The sequence below is a fragment of the Condylostylus longicornis genome, unplaced genomic scaffold, assembly GCF_029603195.1.
Source record: "Condylostylus longicornis isolate FDR11 unplaced genomic scaffold, ASM2960319v2 ptg000038l, whole genome shotgun sequence".
NCBI classification, from domain to species: Eukaryota; Metazoa; Arthropoda; class Insecta; order Diptera; family Dolichopodidae; genus Condylostylus; species Condylostylus longicornis.
This window is the reverse complement of record NW_026578007.1, coordinates 13,148,416-13,167,114: the sequence shown is the minus strand read 5'-3', so window position 1 is coordinate 13,167,114 and position 18,699 is coordinate 13,148,416. Positions and strand designations below refer to the sequence as shown.

At 23.3% G+C, this 18,699-nt stretch overlaps 1 protein-coding gene across 1 annotated transcript in view; it reads right to left on the bottom strand.

Annotated features, from left to right (window-relative positions):
* Positions 1–16,367, bottom strand: part of LOC129609167 (putative uncharacterized protein DDB_G0282499) — a 33,390-nt gene extending 17,023 nt beyond the window's left edge. Inside the window, exon 1 of the mRNA XM_055521080.1 lies at positions 15,336–16,367. Within this exon, the coding sequence (XP_055377055.1) occupies positions 15,336–15,878 (543 nt within the window). The 5' untranslated portion in view covers positions 15,879–16,367. The remainder of the gene's footprint in view (positions 1–15,335) is intronic.
* Between the last annotated feature and the right edge of the window lie 2,332 nt (positions 16,368–18,699).

Below are 18,699 nucleotides of genomic sequence, written 5' to 3'. Positions count from 1 at the left end.
TAAGAAAGGTTTTTCGTATATGCTTACCATGTATATGTGGATGTATATATGTGCAATTTATTACGTAAACACGTTAACAATGATTTAATAAGTGAATAATGAAGGTTATAATTTTGTATTACATAATTTATACCTATAAGTTTTTTATATTTTTGTATATTCTTATAATTTAAAATTATAACAAATTATAAAGGTGTGGAGATTTTTATTGAGAAATTTTTTAATGTTTAAACAATGAACTGCAATTGAATAACTTTAAAAATTTTAAATTTTTAATTTTAAGTGTTATATTTTCAAGAAAGCCCTAATTAAACACAATCTATGATCACAAATAGGTTTTTAAATCTTTTAATAGGTTTTAATACAATTTGTAATGAAAAATTTCATGTATAACAGTTTTGACCTTAAATGGTATTGAGATTATTTTCTGATATTTATGTACTTTTCATTTTTTTCAGAATTATTTAAAATTTTAATGAATTTGAATAAATGCCAAATAAATTTGTGTGAATATCAATTTTTTCTCTTCTCTAAATTAATTTTTTAATTGATTCCTTGTAACAAATTTAAACGTTAGAGGAGGGTCATCTTAAATTTTTAAATAATTTGTTAAACATTAAAAATAATGAATTTCAATTTCATAGGAAATTTGGCTTTTAAATTGCTTTAAATTTAACATTTTTTGAAAAAAATTCATTACATTTGATTTTGAAAATTATAAAAATTTTTAAATTTTATAAAATTTTATTAAAAATTTTGTAAAACCGTTTCTAAATAAATAATTTCCTACGTCACCAAATATTTTAATGAAAATATTTTTCATAAATTAATATTCACTAAATTCGTAGGCATCACATCGGAAAACAATTGCAAAATTTCTTAAAATAAATATTCAAATTAAAAGAAACTTTCGAATATTCGTCTTCATTTGACTTATAATATTAAATTGACAATCTTCTCATTTATAGGAGTTACTTTCCGTAGTTTGCAACAAGAAAAAATATTAAGAGAATGAAGTTCTCCAAATCTTGAACTCAAATATAATATTTATTCAATAAAGGTTTTGCGACCCGCATAGAAAAGTCAAAAAACTCATAAATGAATTCAATTATTATTACACCTACATATCATTTAATATTAATTTCATGAGAACGAATGATTTATTAAGAATTTAATTTCTTAATAAAACAATTCTTTTTATTTAAACGCCTCCACATATGCAACTTTTAAGAATATTTTATAATTTACGTAAATTTTTTTCTTTTAATTTTGAATTTCAACTTTAGTTTTATATATAGGTGATTCATTTCTGATTTTAAAATAGACAAAGAAAGAGCTATTTTAAATATATTAGAGAATGAATAGAGTTAAAATTATCAACCCTATGATATTTCAATGATGCGTCAAATAAACTTCGCGTAAGAGGTGCCATAAGAAATTATATACTATCTCGGCTATTACTTTTTCAAATACAAGTTCAAAGGAATTGAAGTACGAATAATTTTTAGGACACAATTATTTAATGATTGTTGAAGTTGGATGGTTATTCTTATAAATTATAGAACAACGGCCACAACTGGTGAGAAAAAAAATAATAATATATAAATAACATATAATAATATAAATGTGTAAAATTAACCATTTATTACATTATTAATAAAGATAATCACGCCTCTATGGGTCTTCTAACTAACAAACAAAATTTATTCCAGTATTTATACATGCCATTGATTTAAACAACAAAATTCCACAACAGACATGTAAGCCTATTGATGTGACCTCTCTTTAAAATTTATACTACAAATATCAATAATTCAATTTCATACTGAAAATCGAATGGACCCAATTCTGTGACGATTTACATAAAAATCATTTTAAATTTTACACTATGATTTGTAAAAACTCTTACAATAAACGTTTTCGTTTACATGCCGAATACTTTTTCCTCAAAAAAACTTTTTTACATATCTTTAAATTATCTGTAATCACAACGAAAAAAAAAAGCTAAATTGGATACATTTGAAACACAAACAAAAAGGAGTTTTTTTTTCTTTTACTTATCTAATGTCCTTAGAATAAAAATCTAGACAACAATCAAAACAAATAAAAAATCAAACAGAAATGTATACAAAAAAATCTGCAATATAGTGTGACCTCAATCCAAAGAAAAAAAAAGTCGAAAAACACAAATATCAAAATAAATTCATATACACATAAACATATAGGTAAATTAATAAGAAAAACAAAATACATGAAAAGGAAAGAAAGAAAAATGGAAATCAGGAAAATTTCAAGTCATAAAATGTGTAGGTTTCGTAATTTATTTACGACAGTCTTAAAAAAAAAAATTTTTTTGTCTCAATTTCCTTATCCTTTTTCCTCTATTTCTTTCTTATATAACTTGAAAAATTCCTTCTTAAAATAAATTTAAAGGATTTTATCACGAACGAAATATTTTTTATACTTATAGACATTCAAACATGCACACATACATATAAATTTTACAGATTTACCATGTACGTAGCATAATTTGCATATTTTTAGGGGAAATTTTTTTAATCAATCTTATGTAAATTTTATTTAAATTATGAATAAATTTAAATTAAAGTAATTGGATGTATTACAGTTTGAAACAGTTATACTCATGAAAATTATATAACAGCAAAAATCGTTGGATTTTTACATGTCTACTTGATTGCATTCTTCTGAATGAATGAGCCTGTATAAATTGCATAAAAACTGCTTTATTATGAATTTGGTCCAACTCGATGGTCGATTTTTTAAATAATGACATAATTTTAAAAAATGAGTGAATTAAATTTATCAAATCATCTTCTTTGCAGAAATCCTTTGGAACAGGGAAGGTAGAGTTGCTTGAATCACATTTTTTGCAAGTTACTGATTTGATGAATGTGAATGCCAATAATCTAAATATATTAGCATATTCTACTTAGGATAAATTAAGTGTATTCTACAATGGTCGCGTCAACTTAGCCTAGCTTAACTAAAATTTGACAATTATAAATGTAATGTAAATAATGGAATTATATATTTAAAGCAAAGTTTACGCTCTTTTCATATCAAAAATTTTTAAAAGCAAAATATGCCATTTTGAAAAATTATATAAGTTTTTCGCAATAATTTAATATTAAATTCTTAAAATTGACTAGTAATAGAAAAAATACGAAAAAATATTGCAATTGAATAACATAGCTTCATATAATTAACTTAAATTTGTGGCAGACAATGTTTAAACTTAAATTTGTTACAACTTTTTATAAATCAGAAGAAAAAACAAAGTCATTTCAAAAAATGAAATGAGCAGATGATTAAAATCACTTAAACTAAATTTAGGAATTTAGAAGGTTCCGCTTCCCTACTGCATTAATTTTTATTACATTTATTATGTTTTTGAATCTTATGTACAACGATCAAAGGTTTTTCTGGGTTTTATTCCAGTACATAATTTCATATAAACTGTACATGAATATAGAGCACAAATCGCCGATATTTTTTTTATGCCTCTACAGTTCAATATATATAGTGTATTCCCTTAGAATGCGATAGGAATTTTTTTAATTTTGCTGTTTTGACTCGTTTCTTTGCTTTTGAAACACATTTGTCCGACAGTTCAATGAAGATATTTGTTTATTTCTATATAAAAAGTTACTTTTCTTAGGCATATTGTAATCAAACAGAACAATCGCTTTTTACAAATCTAAAATTAGATAATCCAATCGATTAGTACGTTTTTGAATGGCTTATTTTTATTAATCAACGAAATTCAACTGAAAGTATGTTAAATTTGAATAACTTTCATAATAATTTTCATAAATTTAAGCCCGATATCGATTTAATTCAGTATATGAGCATATTGAAATTCCTATATTTTTTTAAATTTTAATACTCAATTAAAATAATTACGACAATATAATAATTTTACACTATAAAAATGTTGTAAAAATACTTATTCTACCAATATTATTTCACTATGACCTCATTTAAAAAACTAAAACGTTCCCATACAATGTTGATAGTTTAAAAAAAAAAAATTTTTTTAATTAAAACCAAATTCTCAAGAGAGCAATTTTGAAAAACTTAGAGAATCATGTACACATGTCTAGGCGAGTGTACATTAAAACTAGAAAAAAAATTTCCAATCATTGAATTTTAATTAAAGAAATTACTTAAATATTTTTCAATTAAATTTTAAATAAATTGGTTTTTATTCGCTATATACTAAATTCACATGGGTACCATTAATTATCGTTTTCTATTTTATATTGTATCCTACTTACAATAAATTGAATTGAAACGTCCCTGGCGTAAATTTATATAACATTTTTTCTCTTTAGTTCTAAAACAAGTTGGAATGTATGTGAAATTTTATTAGGGTAAACAAAACATGTATAGTAGCATTTTTTTTTTTGTTGTTGTTTTAGTTTTGTACTTTTTGCATTAAAAATTACTTTATGACACATCAAATATGGTTAGATGACACTTTTGTGCTTTCATAATGAATGCTCAGAGAAATGCAATGAAAATAAAATTTGAAAAAGAAAACAAAAAAAAATATAGATGAGAGGAAAAATATATAGATGGAAATAGAAAGAAAAAAGAGAAAATTTATACAATCTCGTTTATATGAATGAATTTATACTATGTAATGTGGTGTGTCTAGATTTTAAGTATGTATGCTCCGACTCTTATATATTTAAAAAAATAAAATATTAAAATTACGACTCGAAGAAATTTTAATTTTTCATTTTCAATTTGCCTACTTCGACTTTTCATATACGTTTCAAAAATTTAATATTGTCAACAATTTTTATGATATACACAATACGCTTCGGAGGCAGTGTAAAATGAACTTTCATGATTAGGCAAAATATAAAGCTTTCATGAGCTTTTGTTTTACAATTCTAATCACACGACATTCTATTCAAGAGGACAAGACATTTACGACATCAAGAATTATTGTGGATACATGAAACTGTAAAAATATTTTTACGTACAATTTTTAAATAATAACAAATTGAATTGAACTAAAACAAAAAAAAATAAAAGATAAATGTTATCTTACTGTTGGCAATAATTGTTTGACAAATATTCCGGTGACGCTAGCGACGCGAATACTACACCAAATGGTTTACAAATACGACACATTTTTAAAATTTTTTTGTTTATATTTCAGAATATGATGCAGTGCATTCGATATATTACATTGATTAATATGAAAAGAAAGGGTACAATAAAGTTTTGAAACTAATTTTAAAAAAAAATTTTTGTTATCATTCTCCTTTATGATAATGTAACACAGAAAATAAGGCAGCTCGTGAAAACTGAATTTAGAATAAAATCTACTCTTCAATTTTAAAACCGCTCTACTCTAATCTACTCTTCAATTTTAGGATCCCTTTGCCTCTTCAATATTAAAATTTTACTCAGTCTTAATTCATCATTTAATATTTCGTTTTACAATTCAGTGAAATCTAAAAATTTTTAAATTAAAATCAAAATTTTTCAATGTATCATGCAAAACTTCCTCTGCAACAGTGAGGTGACAAAGTTTTAAGATATTGCAAAATGACGTTTTTTATACAAGATCAAGTTAATTACATATTTGAATTTCATTTAGCATGAATAAAAATTTTATTTTCACCTCGTAGAAATGCATACTACAAATTAATTCGGTTTTCAATTGGTAATTTTTCCAATTTCTTCGTGGATAATCATAATTAACCACATATCTTACGTCTTGCATATCTAAACCGCGAGCTGCAACATCAGTTGCAATTAAAATTACAGATTTTCCATTTTTTGGTACTGTGCTGCGCACAAGCAGTATTCTCGACATAGAAAGCGATATAAAGCAGATTTCCTTTTGGTATTCAAAATAACTGCACAGATTCAACCCCATAATATACTAAAATTTATGATATTTCCGCCTTGATTAAATTTAACAGAATAATTTTAAAATAACAAAAATTTTTAAAGAATATTCAATGAAAAAATATGTAAAACTCTAAATTAACTCTTTATCTATATTTATTATTAACATAATTATGTGGCCAACATTATGATAATTTTCAATAATATTTCCAAATTATAAGCTAATAGAATGAACTGCATACAATAATTCTAATATTACTATAAAATTTTCCAACAATTTTAATGATGCAAACAAATACAAATAAAATAAAATTTGCTGCACTGCAGTATCCAAAATAAATAATGAACCACATTTATGTACAATTTAGAGCTTTATTTATTCATCTTTGTTGCCAAGTTATCAGAGAAGAAAATAATATCATAGAATTTTAATAGATTTTTTTTTTAACAAAATCTGTACTTCTAACTTTTAGTATTAATAACAGAAAAAGTACATAAATATGTTTCAGAAAATTTTTCAATAATTTTTTAAATAGCCATAAGCATAATTTGCTAAAAGAATTGAATATTGCCAAATATTTTTTCAATTATATTAAAAAATATTAAAAATTTATTCCGGAAATAAGAATTTTAAATATTTAATAATAAAATTCATTCCGATTATAATTTGGCTGATTATTTTAATCTTAATTTAAATTATAATTTTTGGATTACATAAATACGATTCCGTCCTTAGTAGAAGCCTTCTTACTATATATTATTAGAAAAGCAATATGAATTTCGACCAATATTAAAAATTTATTTTAGTTATAATAGATTAGAAATTTTCACCATATAACAAGTAATATTCAAGACCATATAACATTGCCTTCATATTATCTATTTTAAATGGGAAAATCAATTCTAAGGCGAAGAGCTCCTAAAGATAATCAGTTTGTAATTTTTTAAAATATTTCAATTAGTCAATCTTTTCATTCCGAAAAGATGAAGATCATAGTAGTTGCAAATTGAAATCAAAAGAGTTTATTTAATTCAACAAATAATTTTTGTTATTCTTGCACTAATTATGCGAGAAAGGATGAAATTGCATTCAAATACACCCGTACATACAACAAAAAAATTTAAATATGTATGTATTTGTAAAAAAATATAATACAAAGAGGGTTGAAGGAATTTGTAAATATTTATTTACCTTATAATCCCAAAGAATGCATCTAATTCAAGCGATTCACGGAAAATTTCTCATACTGAAAATTGAACTTGAACAACTGTATTATTTCCTCTTTTACTATTTATTGTCTGCCTTACAGCACAAATGAGTTAAATTAGCACAAATGTACCATTTTGCAGCCCATGTCTACCAAGTCGTACATTCAACATTTCATTATATTTTCCAAACATTTCCATAATCCACATTTGAACATTTCCAGAAATCTACATTATATGAATTCCAATTTTTAATTATTGAACTAAATTCAACTAAATTTTTTGCTAACAATCGGCTTGAATTTCTAATTGAATTGCACCCATATATATTTAAGAAAGACATGCGTATTTTAATTATAAATCAAAAAAAAATTAAATGATTTAATTGAAATTCCCGATTTCTTCATACTTTTTTCATACACGCACAAACATTTTCAATAAAAAGGCAAGAATAGATTAGATCCCAAAATTCTTCATTCTAAAATACTTGATATAATTGTTGCATAAATTAAAATTCTGTAACATTTATATTGAAATATTAATGAATTTTTCCAATCCAGCCATATCTTTTTCTTTAAAAAAAAATTTTATAAATTTCACAATTTAAAAAATTTTTATTAAATATTCTAGAAAATTCAAAACTAAACTGAATAAATTTTTTTTTCTGACAAATTTTAATATTTGAAAAGCATGAATGATTTAAAAAAAAAATTCTATTTTAAAAACAAATTTAAGTTTTTTCTAAAATTTTAAATGAAACCTTTTAAATTTCTTAAATGGTCCTAGTTCCTTGCAAATGGAACACAATTTAAAGTAGAGAAAATGTGAGATTTCATCGTAGTTAAGATCTACCGATACTACTAAATTATTAAAGCGTATATGTAATGTTTGGCATATTCTGGCATATTCAAACATATATTAGAAAATTTTAATAAAATTATTGAAGTAAAAGGACCAACCATTCGAACTGCTTCCGTAATTATTAAAGAATGGAAACGTAAAGGTGTTAAACATTTCCAAATTCAAACGTGATAATAGTTCCTCTTTTATTTGAAGACCTCAATATCTAAATACTTATTTTGTTATATAATTACAATAGCTTTTATCATATATTTATAATTCAATTAGATCAAAAATAACCTCTACTGTCTTGCATTTAGTTAAAGTATTGCGGACAATTTCTAATTGAGAAAGCTAGTGTAGCTAAATTTCGAAGATATAACAAGAACATTCCACCACGTAATCTATAATAATCGACTTTTAAGTTTTGAAATATTAAAATTTTTCTCATCCTATCCTTAATCCCTGATAATTATAGTAGCATGTGTATGCCTTATATATTGAGTCAAATATAATATCAAAATATCAAAGGTTTTCCGTATAATACAAAATAAAAATGAAACGTATTTTAATCCTTAAGTTAGCTAGCAGTTCACAGTTAATCGTTATACAACTTTGCATACGTGAATATAGACACATCAAGAAAATAAATAAATCAATTTTATTATAAAACTCGCATGAAAATATTTCCTACTATTTACACAATAAAATATATAAAAATGTGTGTTTAGCGGTATGTTTGCCACTATGTCAATAACTTATTACGTTCTCATATAAAAAAAAAAATTTCCATTGAAAAGCGTAGGTTTATTTTTGGTATTTTACGATTTTTCTTTATTTTTGTCCTTTTTTTTACGTTTTACACTAAATACATAAATCAAAAAAGCTTGTTGACAATACAAAAACAAAATCTGAATTCTTAATTATAGAGACAAAAATTGAGGGTATTAATTTAAAATACTCGTACTTGTAACTTTAATAAACTTCAAGTGTACATTTGAATTTTTTTTGGGGTATTTTACATGTTGAATAAGAATATTGCATTAATAATGCTCGAATTGGGTTTCTTATATTATTTAGCATGATAGATTTGACAAGAACTTCAATTTACTAATTTATTTATAATTTTGTGAAGCTGTATTTTTGGATAAAATTAGTTCACAGGATAATGAAAGCTGTTAAAAGCAAAAAATTTGAGGTTTTAATGACTAGAATCGGAATTAGAGCAGGTGTCCGATTCTAATGGAATATTTGCCATTCTAAGTGGAAAATTATACTTTCCATACAATCCATTTGGAGTATTAAGTAACTAGTACTACGTTTATATACAGCATTTTCTGAAAATACTAAAATTAGACACTAAAATACACACTTGATAAGTATTTCCACTAGGTTTCTTTTTAAATCTGCATAAAATAATGAATAGCTGTCCGTGACTGAAGTCATTACAAATTTAACCCTAAAATTCTTAACTAGTTTTTTCCAAATTTTAAAAGTTTTATATAAATTAACAAAAATTTTGTAATATATTTGTTAAATCGCTTTTAACAATAAAGACATTTTTACACACTCACTATTAGAAAATCATAGAATTTAAAATTTAATTATCATTAAAATTCGCCCGTAAATATGCAATTTTTTTATAAAAAAAAATTTATACAAAAATTATTTATAAGATTATCTCATTTACTGGAGATTATATAAATACTTCAAGATTATTTTCTAGAATTCAATAAACATAAATTTTACAAAATATTTATAAATTTTTTGAAATTGATTTTCAATAATATTTATTGAATACAATTTGAAATAATATTATAACGTAATAAATTATTAATAATTGATAAAGATTAGATAAACTTTTAAATAGAATTACAAAGAGTATAATCCCGATTATTCTCTATTGTAAAACTATACACAGCGGGTGTTATAGAAAAATCATTAATAATTTATGATAAAACAAAAAAAAAAATCTGATGTGATCAGCACATAACCGACCGCATTGTGCATTGTCTAGTTAAGTGAAAGTGTTACAGAATATTATAAAAATGCCTGTTAATTACCACTTTCCAATTTTTATGACATTAGTAAGCTTATAGTTAACATACCTAGAAAAATGTAAATTTGGCTCTTAATAGAGTTTCACTTTGTGCTATCCGAATTCCCTGAAATGCTCGTCAGTTAGTTTCTGTAACAATCAGAACTCAAATATCAAATTTCAAGAAATTCTATCAATTAGTTCCGTAGATATGGTGAAAAATGTAAAATCGGCCCGCAGATCAGTTTTCGAGATCTGATCTTTCCAAAAAATTTATATGTTCATTGTTTTAATACGAAGAACCTAAATATTAAATTTCAATGAAATCGGTCGATTATTTCTCTTTATATACGCAAAAATGTATATTTGGCCCGTAGTAAACGTCCAGTTGCTGACACCTGATTTCTTCCAAAAGTTAGGAGGTTTTGCGGCCGGTCGGTTTATATATGAAATTTCAAGCAAATCGGTTGAATAGTTTCTTTAAAATGATCAAAAATGTAAAACAGGCCGCTAAAAAGTGCAGTTCCCGAGGCCTGATATATCCCAAAAGTTGATCGATCCGTGCCATGGTGGAAATAAACTTACATATAAAATTTTATAAAAATCGGTTCAGTAGAACTTGAGATACACGCGTGCACACACAGACCGACAGACCAACAGACCGACAGATGGACAGACCGACAGAACGACAGACCGACAGGTTGCTAAAAATAGTTTATTTACATTTCCCTACTATGGAGAAGTGCATTCCCACCGAAAACTCGATATGCAAAATTTGTTGCCATCACATAACCTACCTATTGTATATACAATACGGTCGGTAAAAATAAACTAACATTTATTTCTGTTTATTATAATTCTTCGAAAAAAAAAGGATCATAAATAAGAATTTTATACGTAAAATTTTCTTGGAAAATTTTCTGTTTTTCTTGTAAAACTCATATAATATGCGTTGTTTTGCAGAATTTTCACTTTTTAAGTACAACACGTGAATTATAACTATACGAGTATATAAATAAATTAAAAGTATGAAAATTAATATTTTCTGAGAAGAAAATTATTCAAGTTCACTTAAACCCTACAATTAAACTTATTCACAGATATATGTATGGCATGATCACATTTTCTATAAAGAAAGATGATCAATCAATTGCACTCATTCAAAATAAGTAGAAGCAAGCGTACGTGCAAAGTTGCAGCAAAATTGAAAAGTGATAATTAATTGGCTGAGATAGAGGTTTGAAAATTTTTTAACTAAAATACAGAAGACCCTTTTGCTATAACGTCTTCATATTATACATAAACCCTCCAATAAAGTCCAACTCATTATAGAAAAATTCGATTAAATCTCTAAAATTTTCAACACCATTTGCTCACTTGAAGTTATTTAATCATCGTTAAAAGTAATATTTTTTTATAAATAACCCAAAACTAAATAGATAATTTTTTTTATATAAAAATTAGATATGAACCTCGCTTTTAATCATTTCGCTTAAAGCCCTGGAATTACTATATCGATTTTAAAACAGCTACTACAATTTAACATCATTAGAAATTCTGCTTCCAAAATCAAAGAAAGCATCTACTATTAAATATGATCCAAACACATCTAAAAACAATAACTGAAACGTGTATTGTATTTTAATTTTAAATATTCAAAAATTTTCATATTATGCGAAATATTTTTCTATTATTCAGATCTTGTGTAGATCACATATAATAAATTATTTCTTAAAATCATAATAACACTAATACTCGGTCATAACTAGAAATATTTGGTTCAATCAACTATTTATTTATTTTTGGTGAGATCTATTGGAATTCAAATTTAAATTTATTTTCTTTTTTTCTTTAAAAATTTTGGCATATCATATATATGTATACATGTATACACAAATATCTAATATAAATATTTAATTGAACTATTATTATAATATGATTAGATCACTGACGATTTCAAAACCCCAAAAACTTATTTATACCTAAAAACAACTTAAAAACTTTTACTCTTCTTAAAATATGTGTGAAATATAAATTTCCTCATTCCATAGATAATGCTGACTCAGATTCAATCTAATAAGATTTCTGTTTACTTAAAATGAAATTTAAATGCTAAAAGGATTTCATTAATCAGTAAGTATATGCTAATTTAAGAGAAAAAAGAATAAAAAGAAAACCGAAAAAATTATCATTCAAAATTTACAATTGACAAAAATTTATTTTACCTATTTAGTGAAAAGTGTGACTTACAAAGAATGAAAAAAGTGTCTGTTTAAAATGAATGGGCGAAAAAAATTATAATTTTAAATGAGATTGAATTGAAGCGTTTGTTAAAGTAAAAAAAATTTTCAAGTGTTTGTGACGTCTGTAGATAAAAGAATTCAACAGAAATTAGAGGACTAATGCCAAATTAAAAAAAAAAAAGTAAAAACCTTTCAACAGTAAAAACCGACTGCAACCAACGGTAAAAACCAGCTGAGTTTAAATTTGTTTTTGAAATATCTACTGGTCATCGTTGTATGTCAATTACTCAAATATATCCAACATTTAATTAGGCAACGACTGCCAAGTTTCATGAATCTAGCTTGATTTTTTTTCCAAATATTTAAAATGAACTTTTGGAGTTGTATGGTAGCTACCCAAAACCAGTGCACCCATTCCATTAAAATTTTCAAAACATATGTGAGGTGTAATTGGACACACCCTTACAAACTTTGATACTCGTATTAATATGTCTATTAGTTTTTGAAATATTTAAAGAAAAACCTCTTTGAGTTTTATGGCAGTTACCCGAACCCGTTGTCCGAATTTGTTCAATCACAATAGCACCCGCCCTTAGACATGCCCTTCCTACGGACAAGCATATGTCACGACACGACTCCTTCAATAGATTACAAACTCCACACGAAAGTTAATATACTCTCTACAAACGTGCGGGCATAAAATTTATTGAAATTTCTTGTTGTATTCGGTTTTCATCCAGTTTATAGAATTTTAAAGAATAATTAATGAGACAAGAAGAAATTTTTGAATATTTTACTGCTTTAATCCAACGATTTCAACACAGTAACAACCACCACAACTTTGATTACTATAGTATTTTATTAATTAGTGTGATAAGTACTTTAGAAAGCCGTATAACTTACCCATATAGTCAATCTGAACACTATAATGATCAGTAATTTATAGTGTAAATTAAATTTTGGACAAAAAATGCCTATGTTTCAATTGGGTTAATATTTCGGAATCTACTTATTTTATTTCTTCAATTTAAAAACAAAAAATTATGAAAAAACTCAAAAAAATAATAGAATTTAAAAAAATAAGATTAAAAACTAGTTAATGAATCCAAAAAGTAGAGGTTTTTTCCCTACCTTCCACACAATTTCGTCTAGCAAATTCCGTCATGCGTTAAAATATATCATGTCTCTAAATTGGTTACTAATTTATTGCTGGTCCCGAACTACTTCTTGCTTCAGAAAATTTTCCCTAACAACAATTTCAATGAACATTTTCTACACTGTAACAACTTTTCAGTTCACACTAAAATATTATAAAAATAAGATTAAACAAAAAATTGCATACAATTAGGCGAATATTTTCTCCAAAACAATTTAATTTAAAAATTTTCACCTACTACAAAATATTTTTTCATGTTTAATCTTATAAAGCAATAATTATTTTTCACAACATAATGCATGGGTTCATAAAATTGGAACATAAAGAAAATTTTCAGCGATCAATAAATTATTTAAACAAAAAATAAAAATCAATAGTGTTATATCACATTTGGAAAGGAAATGCACCATTTATATTAAATTCATAGTATAGAAATTTCAAATAATTTTATGGGATTTTTTTAATTTTGTTTTTTTTTTTTTGTTTCTATTTGAAATATTTTAAAGGTTAAGTTAAATGTCATCATAATAATATAAAAGAAAAATTTTTTCCATAATAAATTTTCATTTTAATAATAATTAAATATTTTTATTTTGGAAAAATTTAAACAAATAAATTACAATAATTTTATTTAATACACAAAAAGTAGCCATGAATTTTCATAAAATAAACCGAGAATTTTGGCAAAATTAAATAAGGAAAACTTTGTTCTTATAGTTCAAATGATTTTGACCCAAAAATTGCTATCATTAATTCGAACAGGCTTTAAGTTAGCAAAATGCCTAATTTTAAAAATTTTTATTAATTCACTTGTAACTAAGTTTTATTAAATTTTTACTACCACAATATAAAATAATCGATAATCACTGATTTTTTTATAAAAATCAAATACAAATTATTAGAACATGAAAAAGATTTCCTCATTTTCAAAGCTTGTGTAATATAAGCAGGCAAATTTATAAATTTCAATTAGATACCATATATTTTTTTGGATAACCTTAATAAACTATAAAATATTTTATAAAGGTTAAGTTATTTCTAATTCTAAGCAATTTTTACCAACGAATAAGTGGCACCGTCTTGCAATTTAATTATTGAAAAATCACAATATATTTTAGTAGTTCAGAACAAGAGTGACTGGGTCTCAACACAAAAACAAATAATTCTATACTCATTTTGCACAAAATTCCCACCAAAGCTATAAAATTGCGTAAAACAATATGCCAGCGAGATTGATACTGCATTAAAAGCATGTTATGAAAAAAGAGATTATGAATAGACTTGTAATTATAATTTCATCTTAATTTTCGAATTATCACTAAATAAACTACAAACAAGAATATTTTATACAAAGAAGTATTCTTGTAGGCTTTAAATAGTTTTCTTTTCCATTACGATTTTAAAATCGAATAAATTCTTAGACTATCTTGCATGATTCTTTTAAAATAGAATAACTAGAATTTCATTTTATAACAAAATTAATTTTATTATTAAATGAATTCATACTCAGTGAATACATATTGGTATCAACTTCAAAATTTCATCTAACAATTGCTTTTCGAACTAATTTTCTTTGATACAATGTTAAAATCTGTAATAATATTTATATACTAAAGAAAAAATTGGTTAATTTCAAAGTTTTTAAGTACAAAATAAATTAAGATTTAAAAATATTGAATTTTAAATTCAAGATTATTAATTTAAAGCAACTTATTCCATGCCATGCTCTAAAACTAAAAAACATTTTAAAATTTTTGAATATAGTGTTGTCGTATATCATATAATGGAATACAACAAAATGATTATTACTTATCTACAATATGAGAGAATTTAATTTAATTTCAAATACACAAAAAAAAATTTTAAATATAATATACCGAAACATTCTTGTCTACAATAGATCAATGTCTATTAAAGCTTCTATAAAACTTAATATAATTAAAGAAAAATTAAAACTTACCTTATTCAAATTATTATCCCCGTTACTGATATTATTTAACTCTTTACAATCTCTAGTATCATTTGAATCATTGCTACTACCATCATTATTATTCATTAAAATTTCACTAACATTATGAATTGGCGGAATTGGTGACAATATTACCCAAAAATCTTCAGCTTTTAATTGATAATTTTTATTTTTTTTATTAATTTTTTTATTATAATTTTGTACTGTATTTTTATTATCATTACTTTTATTATTATTGCTAGTGCTAGTGTTACCAATTAAATTATCATTACTATTATAACTCTTATTATCATTATTCAATTGTAAATCATTTTCATTTTCAATTTCATTTTCATTATTTTCTCTATTTATCATATTTGAATTTCCCTCATAATCGTCATCATCAACATCATCATCGGTCTGTAATTGTTGTTGTTCTTCATTTTGTTGTTCATTCTCTTGCCGTTTTTTAATTTGTTGTTGTTGTTCTTGTTGCAATGCTTCAATAAATTTTTGTTTTCCGCTCATGCAAATACACGTGGTGTGTGGAAACATTTGTGCTGATTTTTTTTTTCTTTTATTTTCTTCCGTTTATAATTCTTTTTTGTTTTTGTTTTTTACTGCTATTTAGTATCTATATAGTCTTTCAATTTACTTTTTTTTAATTATTTGAATTTTTTTTCATTTATTATTCTCTAATTCTATTTTTAATTACTATTTGAAATTGAATTTTTAATTACTTTGGATTAATATTGTTGATTATTATACAAATATAACACTTATACATAATATGTATATATACAACCGAAGGTATTTTATTATTGATTAATTATTATTTAATAATTTTGTGAGCACAAATATTTTGAACAAATAAATATGTTTTTTTTTTTTTTTGAAATACAAGATTAAATATTAAATATTAAAGATTAAATATTATTAAAATATGAATATTTTAAATTGTAATATTAAATAGCTTTGAATATTTTAAATAGAATTGTATAGAATAAGAGAAATAACAATAAATACTTTTGAATATCTAGAGTATTATAACTATGGATTACAATTTTAACACAACACTATTTTCGATATTATCCAATTTTAGAATAAACGATATATGTATATAATATAATTTAATTATTAATTTCTTAAATCTAATAATACAATTTAATTAAGAATATTATGAATTTATAATTAAGTATTATTATATATTTAATATTGTCACATATATTATGTATAACACTTGAAATTTCAATTTATTTATTTTTAATTAAATTTTAATTTATTTATTTTTAATTAACTTTTTTTTTTAATTCTTCAAAATAATCGTAATTATTATATATCTATAAATATATATCTGTTATATATTTCAATCAACTATATTAATTAAATTGTTATACGTATTTAAATATATTTATTTATTAATGAAATTCCAATATAAATATAGATAATCTTAAAATTCACACACTATATACATTTTAAGTGTATTATTTAATTAAACTGAAATGAAATAACAATTTTTTTTTTATATACATATATAATATAATTAATATTCTCTTCTATATTTATTAATTATGATTCACTTTAATGATATAAATAAAAATAATTAAAAAAAAATAAAACAACAATATTAAAAAATACAAAATGTCATATACAAAATAACAATAATAATGATAATAATAAAATTGTATAATCTTATATGATAATAATGACAACAATATATATATATATATATATTATAATAAATTATTATTTTAATAAATAAATAAAATGATTAATTGGTAATATCCATCAACTATATTATTGTACATATATATGTATACGTACAATATTTATGTATTTCAATATTATTATACATTATATAACTGTATATAACTGTATGTATTAATATAATATACAATAATACGTTTTAAACATGTGAAATAGAATATTAAATTAAAAAAGACAGCAAAAAACAACAAGAAAAACGGTATATAAATAATAATAAAAAATACTCGGAAGAAATTAAATTTTACCATGAAATATCGTAAATTTTATTTTAATGATGAAAGCAAAAATTATATATTTGCACTGCAAAAAAATTACCGTTTTATTTCATTATTTGCACTTTACTAAAAATATTAACGCAACTGTTATATTTGTTATATTATTTTTCCTTAATATTTTTAATAATAAAATTAATTAGAGAAATACCGTTTAATTTAATTATATATAACAGTTAATTGAATTAATTTTATAATATCAATAAATTTATTTTAAATGAATTTTAATCACTTTACGATATTAATTAAAAGATTTAATTGATTTTATATAAAATGCATGATTTTAACATTCTCAACAAAAAACTACTATTAAAAATTTCTTAAATATTTTTCACTTATTATTTATTATTATTATTATTCGTTCGGTCATATAATACAACCTTTTATGTATGCATATACACTGACACAAATAATATTGAAAATACTGCTATTATAATTGTTATATTTTTTCTCTCGTTTTTTTTCGTATTGTATTCTTATACATACATACATAAGTATATGTGTATATAACGTGACAATAATAATATAATACTCGTTACCGAAATACAATAAATATTATAAAAGAAAGTGTTTTTTTTTTTTATCGTAAAAAATTTTAAATGGTATTTATCGGGCGATCAAAGGAAAACTAACGAAAATTTAAGTTTAGCCTTTTTATCTATTGCGATTTTTTATTTTTGTTTTCTTTTTTTTATTTCTTTTTCTTTCTTTGATTATATTATTGTATATTTTGTTTTGTGTTTTTTTCTTTCAAATTTTTTTATTATGATTTTTATTATATGTATATATTTTTTTTCTTGTTTTTCTCATACAAAAACTATATTATACATGATAGTCGTCATATCGTACACGATTACACCATTCTGATTTTTATTGTTTTCTTTTTGTTGTTATCGTTTTTTTTTTATAACAGTACATTTTTCAAAGTACATAACACATGTATTTTTCACATTATATATTTTACATTATATTTATAAATATATTTTTATGTATATATATATATATATATATATATACTGAGATAGATTCTGTAAACATATAAAAATATTATGTATATTTAGATATTTTTTCATGTAATAAATGACGGGGCTCTTTTGCGAGAAAAAAGTCACAAATCAAAAAAAGTGTCGGTTTAAAGACAAAAAAAAATGATTGCTTTTTAAACTATAAATACCAATAAATATCATGTCATGAAACGGCAGCACTAATCAAAATGCAGAATTTAAAAAAATTCAAATTGCCATCAGCTTGAAGCCATTAGTTTGAGAGCCATCAGCTGTTAATATCAAAAATGCAATTTATGTAAAATATTTTACATGCAAATAGTGAGAGTAAGA